This window comes from Labeo rohita, chromosome 8, assembly GCF_022985175.1.
Source record: "Labeo rohita strain BAU-BD-2019 chromosome 8, IGBB_LRoh.1.0, whole genome shotgun sequence".
In the NCBI taxonomy this organism is placed as follows: domain Eukaryota; kingdom Metazoa; phylum Chordata; class Actinopteri; order Cypriniformes; family Cyprinidae; genus Labeo; species Labeo rohita.
In genome coordinates this window covers 14,038,311-14,053,683 of record NC_066876.1, presented here as the reverse complement: position 1 = coordinate 14,053,683, position 15,373 = coordinate 14,038,311, and the positions used below count along the sequence as shown (strand labels likewise).

Here is a 15,373-nt window from a genome sequence, read left to right as displayed (position 1 = left end):
CATTGCGTTGCAGTCTTTTTCCCATTTCTGCTTTCAATATATCATTCTAACGTATGAAATGCTGAAGGAACAATGGCACAGGGACTTCATTTGAGGAATGCAAATAGGAAGAGGGGAGGACAGAGCAGTGCTGTGGGGAGAATAAGACCCTGAAATGCTGCTTTAGGCAAAAAAATAAAACACAGGCTTATACTTCAGTCTAATTTACCATTAAAGGAAACGTTTGGATTTCTGCACACACATCAGGCAAACTGGCCTGAGCTTGAAAAATACATTAAAATACTGATTTTTCAGATATTCTTAACACATAATCTTTAGAAAGCAAACTTTGTAAACAAATATGTAAACTTTCTTTAAATCTATATGTGACAATAACTATCATTAAACTGAATGAAAATATAACTGCTACAAAAATGAATCCAAATATTTAAAAATAAAACACAGACATGGCTATGCAGTAGTTCTGCCCTAGAAAAACAAGTGTGCATCGACAAACACTGCATATTACACACATGAGGACAGTACATGAGGAAGTATATGGACTTGCATCTTCTGCCCCTTGAGGAAATCTCACCACTGAAACAGAGGAGGCTAATGAAATGGAGATCTATAAATAGCGATGTCATTACAATGAGAGGACCACTCTCCTCCCCTCCCCTCCCACCTGACCCTTTTTGTGCTAATAAGCATTCTGACAGTGATGCAGGTTCTGCCGGATAGCCGCGCGGAGCCGGGGTCCTGCAACCAGAGTGGTGACCCAAGAAAGCCTCTTGGAAAGTACTTGGACATTACCTCAGTGGGAGACGTTAAAGATTTTGAGACGGAATTGAGTAATGCACTCGGATTGTGTAATCACCTGCTAAATTAATAATCGTGCCAGAGATATTTGCAGGTCTGTACGAGTAGTGGAGGAGGAATAATTGTACTGCACAACTGTACTAGTTTAACGTTCTCTGGGTGGTTCCTGAAACCTAAACGTCACCTTCCAGGGCTCCAGGTAATATTTCCTTAATTTCAAGGACTGTCAGCTTTTTCCGACATGGGGACCACACAACTAGACTCTCTGCCAATTGATAAAAATGCTTGAAAAATTACCTTTACTTCTTTTTCCATGCCAGTGATTCATTGTGCCAATATGTTGTCCAACATAGAACATAAAACCATGATTTAACAAATGCAGTGCCTATGATTTGCAGAATCCAGTCATAAAAATGGAATTTATTGTAGAATTCACAGAATTTTAAAAAATTGGGATGAATAAATCAAAACTAGGTCAGTACACATAATGTGTGTCTGTCAATATTAAGCCGCAAAAATACTATTTAAATATGAATCCAGCATGTCTCTGTGTGAATGAATGGTGCAAACTCACGGTTTCATTTACCACATACTGAAGCGATTGGCGCTCACAGTCTTTTCAGCCTCTGCCGCATCGATATATGACTACATGAACATATAAATAATGCTCTGAGAGTCACTACGTGAGTATTTTACCATTTCTTGTTAAAAAAAAAAAAAAAAAAAACTATCATATCATATCATATACAAACAGAAACTTAAAGGTCTTAACAGCAACACATCAAAATAAAAGTTTGGTTTAACTTGAAGAAACTGTGACAGAAATATACTACTTAATGTAGTGGTACTACTACTACTACTAATAAAATTGTTATTAAAACATTATTTTTTTAAGGAATATTTAACAGAAAAAAATATTTACCAGAATTTATTCACCAGAAAAATGTAAATATACGACACATTATTTCTGAAAAAATAAATAAGAAGAATTTTTTAAATAAAACAAATTAATTAGAAATGTTTTTGATTTTTACATTTTAATGAAACCATTAAAATAGAATCAAAATTTGAGGAAAAAACAAAAAACACAAAAATGTATTTCATAGTGCCTTAAAATGTATTTTTTCTTACATTCTTGTTAAATAAATTGCTTGTAAACTGTGTACATTTCATGATTTCAATTAATTAGACATGATCTTTGATTAATATTACTTAATTTAACCATTAAAACAGAGTCTAGAAAAAAAACGAAAGAAAGAAAAAAAAAAATAAAAAAAATAAATAAAACGCAACATGAGAACAAATAAAACAGATATCATAGGGCCCCACAAAAGCAAATCAGATTATAAAAAAGTTTGTGCCTCACTACCATACATTTTAAGAAATACATTTTGAGATACATGTAAAAATATTCTACATAAGTCTAAGGACCCCCTACAGTACCTTCATGAGCCCCCAGAGGGTTCCTGGTTGAAAGCCTTGGCTTTATTTTTGTGCCGTGTTGAACATAAATCAGTGTAACACAACACTGAGAATAATTCAACAGAAAAAAAAGGTTTTATTTCCATTACTGAATGTTGTACCCCTGCTTGCAATATTGAAAATATCTATATAAAACTGCACATAACAGCCTATGAACATTGTGTCAATAACAAATGGGACATGTGTTAGACAGCGCTGTATGAATTGAGTTACACAAATATCATATCCCAAACGTTTGTCCAACGTTAGCATTGCTCATCGCATCACAGTTTGCTCCGTATGCGACACAAACACTGCTGTGGGTGGATGGGTGTTTCACAGCTTTTACGCCCTGGTGACAAAATTATTGATGACAACGCATCACAAATTGCACTTATTTCATATACAGATGACAGGGCGAGTGGGGGGGGATGTAAAATATTAAAACAGCAGTGCCGGGTGGGAACATTTACTTTTTTTAAATGAAAATTTAATGTTTCAATACAGAGCACAATTTAGTTAAACGGCAAAGGATAGCTGACAATTCAAAGGTGATGTGAGATTCATCAGAGGTTTGCGGCAGTCGCCGCATCTGAGGAATATGTGTGTGCATATATAATAAAAGAGCATGTAGGTGACACCAGTTAAATTGTAGGTCAAGGATCAAGGTGGAAAAAAAAAAAATATATATATATATATATATATATAGCATACTGATTTTAGAGTTGTTTTTTTAAAAGACAAAATAAAACTATGAGGTAAAAGTAGTTTAAAAAGATGTTTATCAACCATTTCATGTCCACTTCCTCATAGACAGGCTACAGGAGCAATCTGCAGTCAGAGATAATTAAATGAAACATGAGCTCATCTTGGACTGGGTAGAACGAAGAAGGGGTTGGACAAATGTGTGTGTGTTGAGGAATCAAGAGGCAATTTAGGAATAAGACAAGCAAATAACAGCCGTACATATTCCAGGGAGGTGCACACTCTATGCCTAATGCACAGAGACTAGACACACTAAACCTTGGTGCTCATAGGGGAAAAACAGGTTTGAATCTGACCTGCAACATGTTCTATTTTCAAGTTTGAGTCATTCCAACAGCATTTTCACCACCTCTGCCTTTGCTGAATGTAAAATCGAGACATTTCGTAACAAACCTGCCAACATTTTACACCATAAAAGGCTTATTTGCATAGCTAATGTGTTACGGAAGCATAAACAACAACAACAAAAAATGTACAAAAAAAATCGACTATGGATCTCAAAGATTTGAAGCTATGGTGGATAAGTACAGTGAGAAATCAAACCGATGTGAATGTCAGTGCATTTGTGCATAGCTGCGTTATTCGTACTGCTAAGCCTTTGCCATACGCAACGAGAAGTAGATTAGCCTCATATATGTAAAAATATGTCTGACAAGGCACAGAGTGGGAACATTTCCTCGAAAAAAGACAAATGCTCCAAGCACGTGAAAGCTTGCGATTACAGATTTTCTCCTCTCCTTTTTTTTTTTTTGCATTCTTTTTACCTCTCGGAAGCCTGACATCCATCCGTACCCTCGCTCTTTCTTTTGTTAATTCCTTCATCTGCTCTTTCTTTTCCATACCCACCTTCTTCTACCAGGGTTTTTACGGCACTGTAAGGAAGATAGCAGTCACTCTTCCTCGATTTCAAACACCAAGTCGTGTAATGGAAAGAAACCGAGGAAGAGAGAGAAGGACAGAGAGATAAAGAGAGAGAGAGGCCACGGCATTCAGGAGTCCAGGCGCCCTGCTGAGCAGAAGCCATTCTGCCTTACACTATCTTGTCACTGCAGACGCATCGCTGGGGCAGACGGGAACAAAAAGCAGCCCAAAGTCAATTGTCTCCACTGCTGAATGGCTTTCTATTGCAGGCTGCATACATTTACTCAGGCATTTGGGGAGGGAAAAAAAAAAGAAAAGCTTGTGCTATTGTAACTAAAGGCGAGAGAGGAGGTTGACGCTCACTAATATTTACTTTGGATCGTAACGACTGGGTTCGTGATGATGTCATAAAGAGACTGAGACACACGGCTTCCCACCTACACAAATATGGATCACGAGCCCGAGTCAATTTTTCATAGTTTCATGGTTAAGTGCTCCTTTGTTATTTCGTAATTAGCAAACAATTAATGAGTATGTTCTCTCATTAATTAATAATCTGTAATTATGGAGTATTAAAATGAGCCGTCGCAATCATACTAATCCATTCAATTGATATTGAAAATATCACTTTCGGATACTTCAGAACAGAAAATATATACCAAAAATATATATAACAATAACAATTCAAGTAATAACAACAATAACCCAGCAGATGTCAAATTAACTTCAGGGTAGATTTAGTTGGCTCATTACCGCTTTGTCGGGGCGCCTCAAAATGAATGGTCCCCGAGGGTTTAAGAAACGCTTACTCTCGAAATCCTTGCATTCCATTTTTTCAAGGTAATGCTTTTAGCCGGCCTCGCATGTGGTTAATTACGACGGTGCCTACAAATTAATTCAGCCGGTTCAGAGTGCACAAAGAAGGGTCTCGCCGCAGATGCACAAATAACAACATGCAGCCCTTCACTGAAAAATAGCGTACGTGTGTGTATGTGTGTGTGCGTGCGCGGGGGGAACAGCGCAGCGGGGGCCACACTGCCGGCTTCCTGCAGTCTCTCCTCCAGACCTCCCGTTTCTGAACTTGATGAGTCAAAGGTCAGAAAAACAACAAGTCAATAGGCAGGCAGCCGCCGCCGAGGCAGCAAACAAGGGAAGAGGAGAGAAACCGAGAGAGAAAGAGGAGCCTATGATTTTGGCCCTGTAATAGTTTTCTGTAATCTCTCTGTATTGATTAAACCTCACTTCAGAAAGGAGTGTTGCTTCGGAGCACACCTAACCCCCCCTCCCTTCTTTCTCTCTTTCCTGGTCAGAAATGCCATATGGAGGTAATCTTTCACCTTTGTTATTCCTCGCTGCTCCCGCTGCATCTGCCACTGCTGCCGCCAGCCTTGCTCTCTACCGGCGGAGAGAAAGCAAACAACCCGAGCACACGCGCTCACACACACACACACACACGCCGTCTGATTAGCACACAGTCAACCCAGCAGAGGTCTTCCTCAATTCGCCGCTGTACTTCTGTATTCCCTCTCGAAACAAACTAGACAAGTTTATTCTCCACACGTTAAGGCTTCTGCTGAGATTTCTCCATCCTGTAGCCAGGATCCGACAGATTATATGTTAACGGCATTAAACTACAATAATCTGATTTGTTAATTACACCACCAAATCAAATGTTACCAGGAGTGAGAGCGAATGACATAGTGTTATTATGTGAAAAATAGCCACCTCACAGACCTCACAAGTTTTCCTCAGAAAACCAGACACCTGAAAAAAGAAAAAAAGGGGAGAGAGGGATAGACTGAGAAAGCAAAACAGAAAAAAGAAAACAGCATCTGCTAACAAAAAAATGATTTTCAAGCATTCTGCCACATTCCCTTCATTTGATTCATTTAAATGCAAAAGCGAGAGAAAGTGGAAGGGGAAGAAAAAAAACAAACCCCTCCTGCTAAAAACACTCAATTTACTGACAGGCAAATGACTTCACGCTGCCACTTAATCTCATTTCTTGCATAATGCCCTCTAATTAGCATATCAAAGTGAATTAATACTTCTAGGGCATTAGCAATGGGGAAATCTACTCAGGGCCTCCAGTAGCAGTTAGTGGAGTGCCAAGAAAGCTCCCCAACACTACAGACAGCTTTGCATTGCAAAACGCTTCTATCCATTTATCCACCATGTATGTATCTCTCTCCTCTCCTCCTCCTCCCACCCTCTCTCTCTCTCTCTTTCACATCATCTAGCCCAGCCACTCTTTGAAAAAGAGAAAGAAAGAAATTTTTTTCATGCCGATTCTCCGCAGTGCCCCGGGGATCCCAAAAACAACTCAAACCTATCAGCCCGACAAGACTTTGAATTTGCGGTAATCTGCGGTTAATCTGACAATTAACTCGGCGTGGTTTTTTGTACTTGTCAACACGACGTTTGTCAGTCACAAGCTTCGCAATCAGCGATAGGAAGTTAAGATCAGACGTTTTTTGGGGGTGCAAATGCGTACATCCCTGACATTCTCATAGTCGAGGCAAAGGTACACACTCATGCATCCCGAACAGTCACACACATCATCTCTGTTCGCTCGCTCTACAAACAGATGTACATACACAGCTTTTCCTTCTCACTGTTTACATAGTTACAGTACAAACACTTCAGGTTTGATTTACCCTTTTTCGCCTTTAAGCCCCCTTTGCATCAGATCCAAAAGCAACAATGAATGTTTCATCTTTTCAAAGCTCTGTTCTCTGCTGTGATTCACAAATACAAGGCCAAGAAATCTCTCCGATTGGAACTTATTCATACATCAGCACTGGCAGTTGTTAGCATTTTCTCTTATTGTATAAAGACAGATACATTTAGCAGTGACTGCATGGCACAAACTGTACAATATCAATATCACACATACACTAAGCTCAACGATGAAAACTACTAATTACAAGAAAGCAAAATTATCTGGTTAAAGACAAACATAAATTGTCAGAACACGCACAACAAGTTGCAGAGACTGCGCTAAATGCGCGCCAACTTTCAGCGACTTAATCACGTCGTAGTTTTTCATTTTCACAGATTTGCTCTCACTGCAGGCACGAAACCTTGACGACAACCCCTTAACTTCTCATTTCTTCTACGCATCTGTTGAGTACGATAAGCGAAATGTACATACAGCTCTGACACTAGGTGTTCACTAGGTATGTGTGTGGTGCGCTAAAGGAGAAAAAAAGCTTCCAGAAGATGTGTTTGGCTGGAAAAAAAACAACAAGGAGTAGCAGTAGTAGCATGCTTATCAGTGGAAGTCTCTCTTATCACTCTGATGAGACAATGTCCTTCAACGGGCCTGTGGAGAAAAAAAAATAGAAAAGAAAAGAAAATGACAGCTTTCCTCATCTCTCAAAACCTGCACACCATAGCAGGTAAATTTAAGTAGCTACTGTTTTTGAAATCATTTAACAAGTTGAAAAATCTTAGAGCGGGAAACAATAAAAAGCGAACATACATGTACGAAGCAGGAAAATATCATGCTTGTGTTCACTTGTGAGTTAATAAACAAATTAGCAGAATGAAGCTTGTTAGGAAATTAGTCCGGATGCGTTAAGAAGGGGGAAGAAAAAAAGAAACCATTCAAACAGGCAGCGTCAAAGGGATTAACCGAGATTACAGCAACTGAGCTAGTAAACAAGCTCATTTAAATAATTAGCATACTTAGGGACTCTACTCTTTATGCATATTTAATTAGAGCTATAATGTAATAAGGGACATAGCTGTATTAAACGTAACATGATAGGTGCACATGGAAGCACAGTCAACAGCTGGAGGTGGGTTTAAAATAATCAAAATACTTGTACAATGGAAAATTAAATGGAAAAGTTATGCATAAATAATGCTATGAGTATGCTATATTTAACTGTTTTGTAAGCAAATATGAATAATCGTTAAAACACAAGAATGGAATTTGAAAAGAAAGGTATTACATGCGCACATTAACACACAATTCACTCATAACTAAAGTTATATATATATATATATATATATATATATGTACACACACACACATAATTTAAATCACCTCACAACAAACGCAAATGTAAAAACAAAACTTAATTTTGAGACACGACAATAGCCACTTTAAGCTGTCAAGGTACAGCAACACATTTAGTAATCAATTGTTTTCTCCCTTTTTTTAACTTCTTTTATTCTATCCATTACTGGACAGGCATAAAGAACTCAAGCAGACCGGGCGGTGGATCAGGGCCTTGCCCTCCCGCAGTTGAGACCTCCAACGGCCGAGAAGTTCATTAAGTTTTATGATCTTCCTCCAGCCACTTCTGCTTATAAGCCACACAAAGGCCACAAATCTGGCAAAGCATTATTCTGCCCATACAACCACACAGAGACTTGATAAACACATGACCTGATATCTGAATAAATGTATTCATCTTTGTTCAAAAATCCGATTTAAGCTCTAGTATGTGAACCATCCCTTTCTTTCAAAAATTAAATGAATCATTTGTGAACCTATTTATAAACTTCATACATATAAGTTTATTTTTAAAAATAGCACTCAAAACAAGCTTATTTTAACATGCTATAAAATAAGCTTTCAGTTTCTTATGCTTAAAAATTAAAAAGTGAAGACAAAAGCACGGTTATTAGTCTAACTCAGTGCGTTTGCCATTGTATTTTGGGCTCACCTTACAGGTTTCGCTCTGCTATTCTCCTTCCGCATTATCCAGAAATACATACTGCACATTCCTGGTAAAAGCCCCCTTATCTTAGGGTCTCTCTGGATTCTGCATATCTGGTTATGTGGTCATTCTCTCTTTATACCTGCGCCCTGCATGATTGCAGAACGCGCGCCTTTGCGCACATCACACGCGTTTGTTAACCGTCGCAGCATCAAGGGAAAACTGCACATTAAATTACATCCACTAAGCTACTGGACGCACTGAACTCATTCTGTTTCAACGGGTGCTGATTTCTCCCTCAAAGAAAAAAAAACTGTCTTTTGTGAGACAGTGACATATGCTAATGTTCCGTGTCATTGGGGCAGGCGGTATAGCCTTGGTAACGCACATGCTGAATTGATGTTGTATCTGTCATTGGACTTCATTTACAGTGCGCGCAACAGACTATTTCAGAGGTGCTTAAGCGTCAGAAAAAGTGGAGACAGAATTTTTCTGTTTGTTAAAGACATTTCATATGCACTCAAAAAAATAGATATTTTTTCCACTTCCATAACACACTTTTAATTAGGCTACAACAAAGTGGTGTCACACATGAGCCACATTTGGCACGATAACGTGCGTTTGTGATTTTGCCACAACAGTTAATTTATAAAAAGTCCCTAAATGTTGTTAGTGATAAATTAAAGTATGGTTTCCACTCAGGATCAGTGCTTGGCTTTAGTAAAATCATTAAATTTACAAAAAAAAACAACAACAACAACACTTGTGTAAGATCTCCGTCAGTAGTCAGTTAAGTCATAGCATACACTGTAAAATAAAATAATAATAATCAACAATTACCAAAATTAATTACAGCTTTAAATTCTAGTGGTGCAAAAGTAAGTTTCATTACACTTTTTTCAACCACTTCGCATTTAATTACTGATAAAGAAATCAAGATGAAACTCTAAGCACACATGAAATTAAGTATAAATTGCATAAATTATTAAGACAAGATTATTAGGATTTAAATATTTGTCCATGTATACTATGTGATCTAAATATTTGTACAAGTTAGGCTCACATCCAACTAATAATAAATGACATATCGATCATTCCTAATCATAACAAGTCCGTTTTAACACAACAACAAAAAAACCAACAAGGACACTATAACGCCAAGCGTCTTTGCACGTGTCGGTGAACGGTGTAACCTTCACAGCGCTGGCGTCTTTCATAATAAAATGGGAGCAATAATTAACTGCAGGACCGCCGATACTGCCAATAATTATCCAGTAAATTGGTCGCATAATTAGGCAGAGGAGCGCAGGAATTGGACCGCGCTCCGAATCACGAACACGCGTAAACGCTCACTGGACTCGCACTAGTACAATTAAACAAAACAAGGCTGATATACAACACCAGCCCCGCACCAAACATATCCTCAATGACAAATGCAGACTATCCCGAAGATGCATAATTGCCTAACAATTCACCAAGTGTGGGTCTTGAAAGATTAAATGGATGGTGTGAGAATAGCGCGCTGTAAACAAGGGAACTGCCGGGGTGCCTCTCTCATACATGCCCCCAGAAGAAGGCACTCAGTTCAGCCTCACGATGCAACGCAGAGGGGGTGAAGCTCATCATTGTATATCGCACTCTTTTGCTTAGATATCCAATTATAACTAATCATTTTCAGAAGTGGGGAACAGAAATGTGGATGCTGGATTTGGCTTGGTACAACTGGACTCCGCTGACGACCAAATAAAAAAAAAAAAAAAGTAAAGATGTAAAGATGGCGGTGTCTGAAGGATTAGTGGCACTGTACTGTTGCTTTTTTTCTTCATGAGATGTCTGTGCGTAATTTTGCTGCCTTTTTGTTCGGGTATGCATTATCTTACCTGTTTTCTCTTTGATCTCGCAGAGGACACTGAAGAGGGCTGGCTTCATTCTGTGACAGTTGAGCCCATGTTTCCTGTGCCATTTGGGAGCAAGAGACGAGATTGATATATAGTCACTTAAAACTCATAATTCTGTCGCATTAAAACTTCATAAGACATCAAGTCTAGAGTTTAAATTTAACCTTAAACAGCATTAGTTTGAGAGTGATAAACGCATATAGGCAAAGCTGGCTTTACACACCACAGAAGTTCACGACAAAGCTATGTAAAATTAGTACTAATATTTCTATTAATTGTCAACTAAAAAGTTTTGTAGTTGCTACGGTGTGCAGACGCATCAAGGCCTTCTTAAGTTTAGAAGCAGGAAAGTGTGATGTAGAAACTTTTAATGAGATGCCCACATGTGTTGAGTACTTTACCTGCAATGTAAAAGTCAGAGGCTAGGCTATTTTTAATATCAGCTACAAGTTTAGTGGAAAGTAATTGTGGTATTCTGTCTAAACTTTACAACTTGAGACAATTGTAATTTTAACCTTCACCTGGATTTCAGATGCAAACGTGACTCTCGAGGTATTACTATATTAACATTACTGTTGGGACAAGAGTTTCAATGAGTGGACAGTACTGTAAAATAAAAGTTAGCTGTTGTAACGTGTAAATGGAAGCACTGTAAGCTATTTAAAAAATAAAATGAGAAAGCATAAATATAAAGACTATGTAAACCAAACAATATAAAGGCTTATATATTAAAAATGCACCAACTTTGCTTGCGCCTCGTCCAGGCTTTGATCGGTGATGGTCATGATCTGATGCAGAATGTCACCGATGTCTTGTTTTCTTCCATCCCCATCGGTTCCGTCGTGTCCATGTGGAGGCGGCAGAGCCATGCCTCCCTGTACCGAGTGACCAGCCAGGCTGACACCGCCGAGAGCCTGCATGATCCGGGCTTGCTCGTCCATAGTCCGCCGCAACACAATCAATGCGCTCGTGCTCAGTCACAGAGATGGGTGAAATAAAGTCGGATAATGCACATGCAAAAACAACTTGATTATTTCATGTGCGGTGGTTAACGGGTCGCTATCGTGCACAAAATATTGAGCGTGAAGCAACGCAGCAAATACAATAAATCGCTGGATGAAATATAGTGGAACTGATGTCCCGGGAATCACTTTGTGGAAGAGATTTAAATCGTCTTTGATCCTCCTGTATGAATGTCCATTGGAGAAAATTAGCGATGATATTTCTTCTGTCTATTATTGAAGTAAACTTCAGCGTTCAGGTGACAGCGGTTGCCCGTTCAATCCTGTCCGAATCTTCATGCCAATTTGTCTTTTTCTCTGAAGAGCCGGGGTCCTTTGCAGATGTCTGGAATTCTTATTTGCGCTCTTCTTAGGATAATTTCGCCTTGTGCGCTTCTGGAAAACTTGGACAAATCCGTAGTATTACAAAGAGTTGCAAGCAAAACATCCCATGCCTCTGATGGAAAGTAATAATTAATCAAAATTAATGATTATGCAATTTAAAAGAAGCACATTGAGTGTGAACGACCGGCAAAATATTGCCTTTGAAAAGATTTTTCCAAAAATAAAAAAAAGATAAGAAAATAAAAGAAGCCGAGTGAAATAAATTAAACCATCAGCACCGGCGACCAGAGCTATAAAGATTGTAGGAAAAAATATAAAAACGTATAAAAAAGTTTTCTCACTTTCAGTAGGGAAAATAGAAAAACTGGCGAAAAAATTAATCACGCGCCATAAAGCGATGCGCAAAAATATCTGCTGGCGGAAATTTATGAGTCGAGCGCGCAGGCTGTGTGTGCTTTATGTTGTTTGATGGCAGCGGTAGTGAGCGATTGACAATGTGCCAATGCCATTCACTCAGTGCGGACGTGTCAGAGAAGAAAAAAAAGATACAAAATCGACATCAAAATGCACGCTCCGCCCTGCAGAGGAGGGGTCTTAGATTCTTGTCACTTCTCGCCGAAGCCCCCGAAAACAAAATGCCAGTTAGCTACTAATGATACTGCTGGTGATGATAATGATGAGACCAGAACATCAAATCAACAGCGTTTAAGTCTCCACTTTACGCGTGCCTCATTTAAAAGCGCGCCCGTGCATTGAGATGCCGTTACATTATAACCATTCCCAATAAAACAAACAAAAGGTCGGAGTTTTATATTGTCTGATTCAAACTAATAATGAATTGCACGGGCCCCCTCGCTTCCTTACACCATAGTATGGTCGCCTCCAACAAGCCGTGCTCGCAGGGGCAGGAAAGCAGAGGACATGTTTATAATATTGGAAATAGACGCCTCGAACCAATCGGCGATGAGTGCGCGTACGAGTGACGGCCCCGGCGACCAATGGCCGGCTCCCGCTGAGCAAGAACGCCCGCCCTCGGAGCGCAATACCTTTGCTACGGTTGTACAGAGAGATATCAACTTCTGATTGGCCGTTGCCAAGGGTGACATCTACTGCAAAAGCAGGCGGCGCTGCGCAGCGCTCCTCGGCAGTTGCTATGGTAGCAGACTGCTCGGTGGGCTTGAAGCAAAGAGACACACTGAAACATATCTGCGCCTTCCTCCGGTTGCCTCGCTTCTTACATACGCCTTACTAAACCCACTGTGGCTTTCCCGCCAAACCACTGTATTTCCGATTCCAAATCACTACTTTTCGTGTCGACTGGCGTTGTTGCGGTTTGAAATACGCGTCTTTTGTTCAGAGTCGTAAACCTAAACCATCTATGTTTTTTGTTCCCGTGCTGAGGTAAATAACAGCTCATCACACACCAATAACGATTACAAAGGAAATATAAATAAGCTGCATAGAATTACCATTATTTGTACACTCTACTAAAAGGCACTATATTTTGTTTCATTTTCTAAAGAGTTCATTTTATTCACATTTACGGTTTACATCCTTATCAGAAACTTAATTCTCAACTGCTTATAGTCTAAACCCATGTTTACTTCATTTTTACATTTTTATATATATTAAATACATTACACTTAATCTACAAATACAGTCGTTTATTCTCAGTTCAGAGCATCAACTGTTAACAAAAACATTTTGTGATTTTAATAATGCATTAATAAATGCTGAAATTAGCATTAAGTAAATTAATAAATGCTGTAGAAGAATTGTTTATTCTTAGTTCATGTTAAGTATTGTAGTTAACTAATGTTACCTAATGAACCTTATTGTAAAGTGTTACCATTTTATTTTATCCATTTCATTTTTTTTTTCTTTGCTGCATGTTGTTATGAATAATGTATATTTATAGTGGTCCAAAGCATTTGTGACTCTACTTATTATGCTCATTTTATCAGTAGGTATAGACATATAAGCCGATTTCTTTTTATTTGTAAGTAAAAAAAAAGAAAAAAAAAAAAGTTGCACTTTGCCACAAGACATTGTATGTACCTACAGGTTAATATTCATTATGAAATCCTCTGGTGCCATAGTTGAGGTAATGCATTTCGGCAGGGTTGCACTTGTGACATGACAGCCACTGATGTGATGGGACTAATTACCAAGAATCAGAGACACATACCGAGGAAACAGAGCTGTTAATTTTTGCACAGTAAGAAAGTCAATCAGACACCCTTCCAAAGGCACCAACATGTGATGCTACGCTGAGAATTTGTGAAAGCTGGCACCAGAAAGTCCCGTTCCATAGTGCATGAACTGACTGAAGGCCCTGTGGACTGCTTCCATCACTGACACACTCAACACGGGAAATTAACACGGGCTAATTAAAGAGCGAATAATCAGATATGCAGAAAATCAAAACTTCCTCTGGGATGAGCTAGTTGAGGATAAACAATGCGAAAAGAATCACAGAAGGATCTGTCAGCATGCCTAGAACTTTAAGAACTTTGTGATATTCAATACATCACAACATCTTTTGAGATCATGAGATTAAAGAAAGAGATTGTGTTTAAAAAAATGTAGTGCATTTAAGTAGATATAGTTTTGATGTAGGGGAGACCAAGGAGTGATTTAACACGGACTGAAATATAATAATAATTTATTAATAATTTTATACAATAATAATAATTCTTATTTTCACAAAATAAAAAAATTTTTTTTTTTTTGTAAATTTCAATTAAAATGTATTTTATGCCTAGTTTATAATTTAATTTGTGATTATGTTAATACATTTTAAGTGACATAAATGATGATCTGAATCAGCAGTTTCTATTGTTTAGTTAGATATATAACATCCACACAAGTTTTTAATATATATATATATATATATATATATATATGTTGTTTTTTGTTCGCATTTTTGAACAAATAAGAACATCTGATTTAGGTTCTGAGTACAAATTATGACTATGTCTATGTACACACATACACACACACTCACAAGTTTTTAGTTTACATTTAATGCATTTATTCTGTATTTGTTTAGAATTTCTTTGCATTTTGAATTAAATTGTTTAATAGATGTTATTCGAACTCTTAAAAAATCTGAACTACTTTAATTTGTAACAGATAATAAGGAAATATTATTTGTGACCCTGGACCATAAAACCAGTCATAAGGGTCTTTTTTTTTTTTTTAAGTTGAGGTTTATACACCATCTGAAAGTTGAATAAATAAGCTTTCCATTGATGTATGGTTTGTTAGGACAATATTTGGCCGAGATACAACTATTTGAAAATCTGGAATCTGAGGGTGCAAAAAAAAAAAAAATAAATAAAAATTGAAAAACTCTCCTTCAAAGTTGTCAAAATGAAGTTCTTAGCAATGCATATTACTAATAAAAAAATAAGTTTTGATACATTTATGGTAGGACATTTACAAAACATCTTAATGAAACATGATCTTTACTTAATATAAAAGAAAAATTGATAATTTTGACCCATACAATGTATTTTTGGCTATTGCTACAAATATACCTAAGCTGTTGAAGAATTGGTTTTGTGGT

General features: G+C 37.9%; 1 protein-coding gene across 8 annotated transcripts in view; it reads right to left on the bottom strand.

Annotated features, from left to right (window-relative positions):
* The window catches only part of pbx3b (pre-B-cell leukemia homeobox 3b), a 102,783-nt gene extending 90,085 nt beyond the window's left edge, over positions 1-12,698 (bottom strand). For 5 of the 8 annotated variants that reach the window (XM_051116258.1, XM_051116262.1, XM_051116260.1 and 2 more), the window contains exons 1-2: positions 11,201-12,698; positions 10,439-10,512 (exon numbers count right to left, since the gene is read on the bottom strand). In XM_051116258.1, the coding sequence (XP_050972215.1) occupies positions 10,439-10,512; positions 11,201-11,397 (271 nt within the window). In that variant the 5' untranslated portion in view covers positions 11,398-12,698. Of the gene's footprint in view, positions 1-10,438; positions 10,519-11,200 lie in introns of all 8 variants that reach the window. The other 3 variants (XM_051116257.1, XM_051116261.1, XM_051116259.1) reach the window with 1 other exon arrangement.
* Between the last annotated feature and the right edge of the window lie 2,675 nt (positions 12,699-15,373).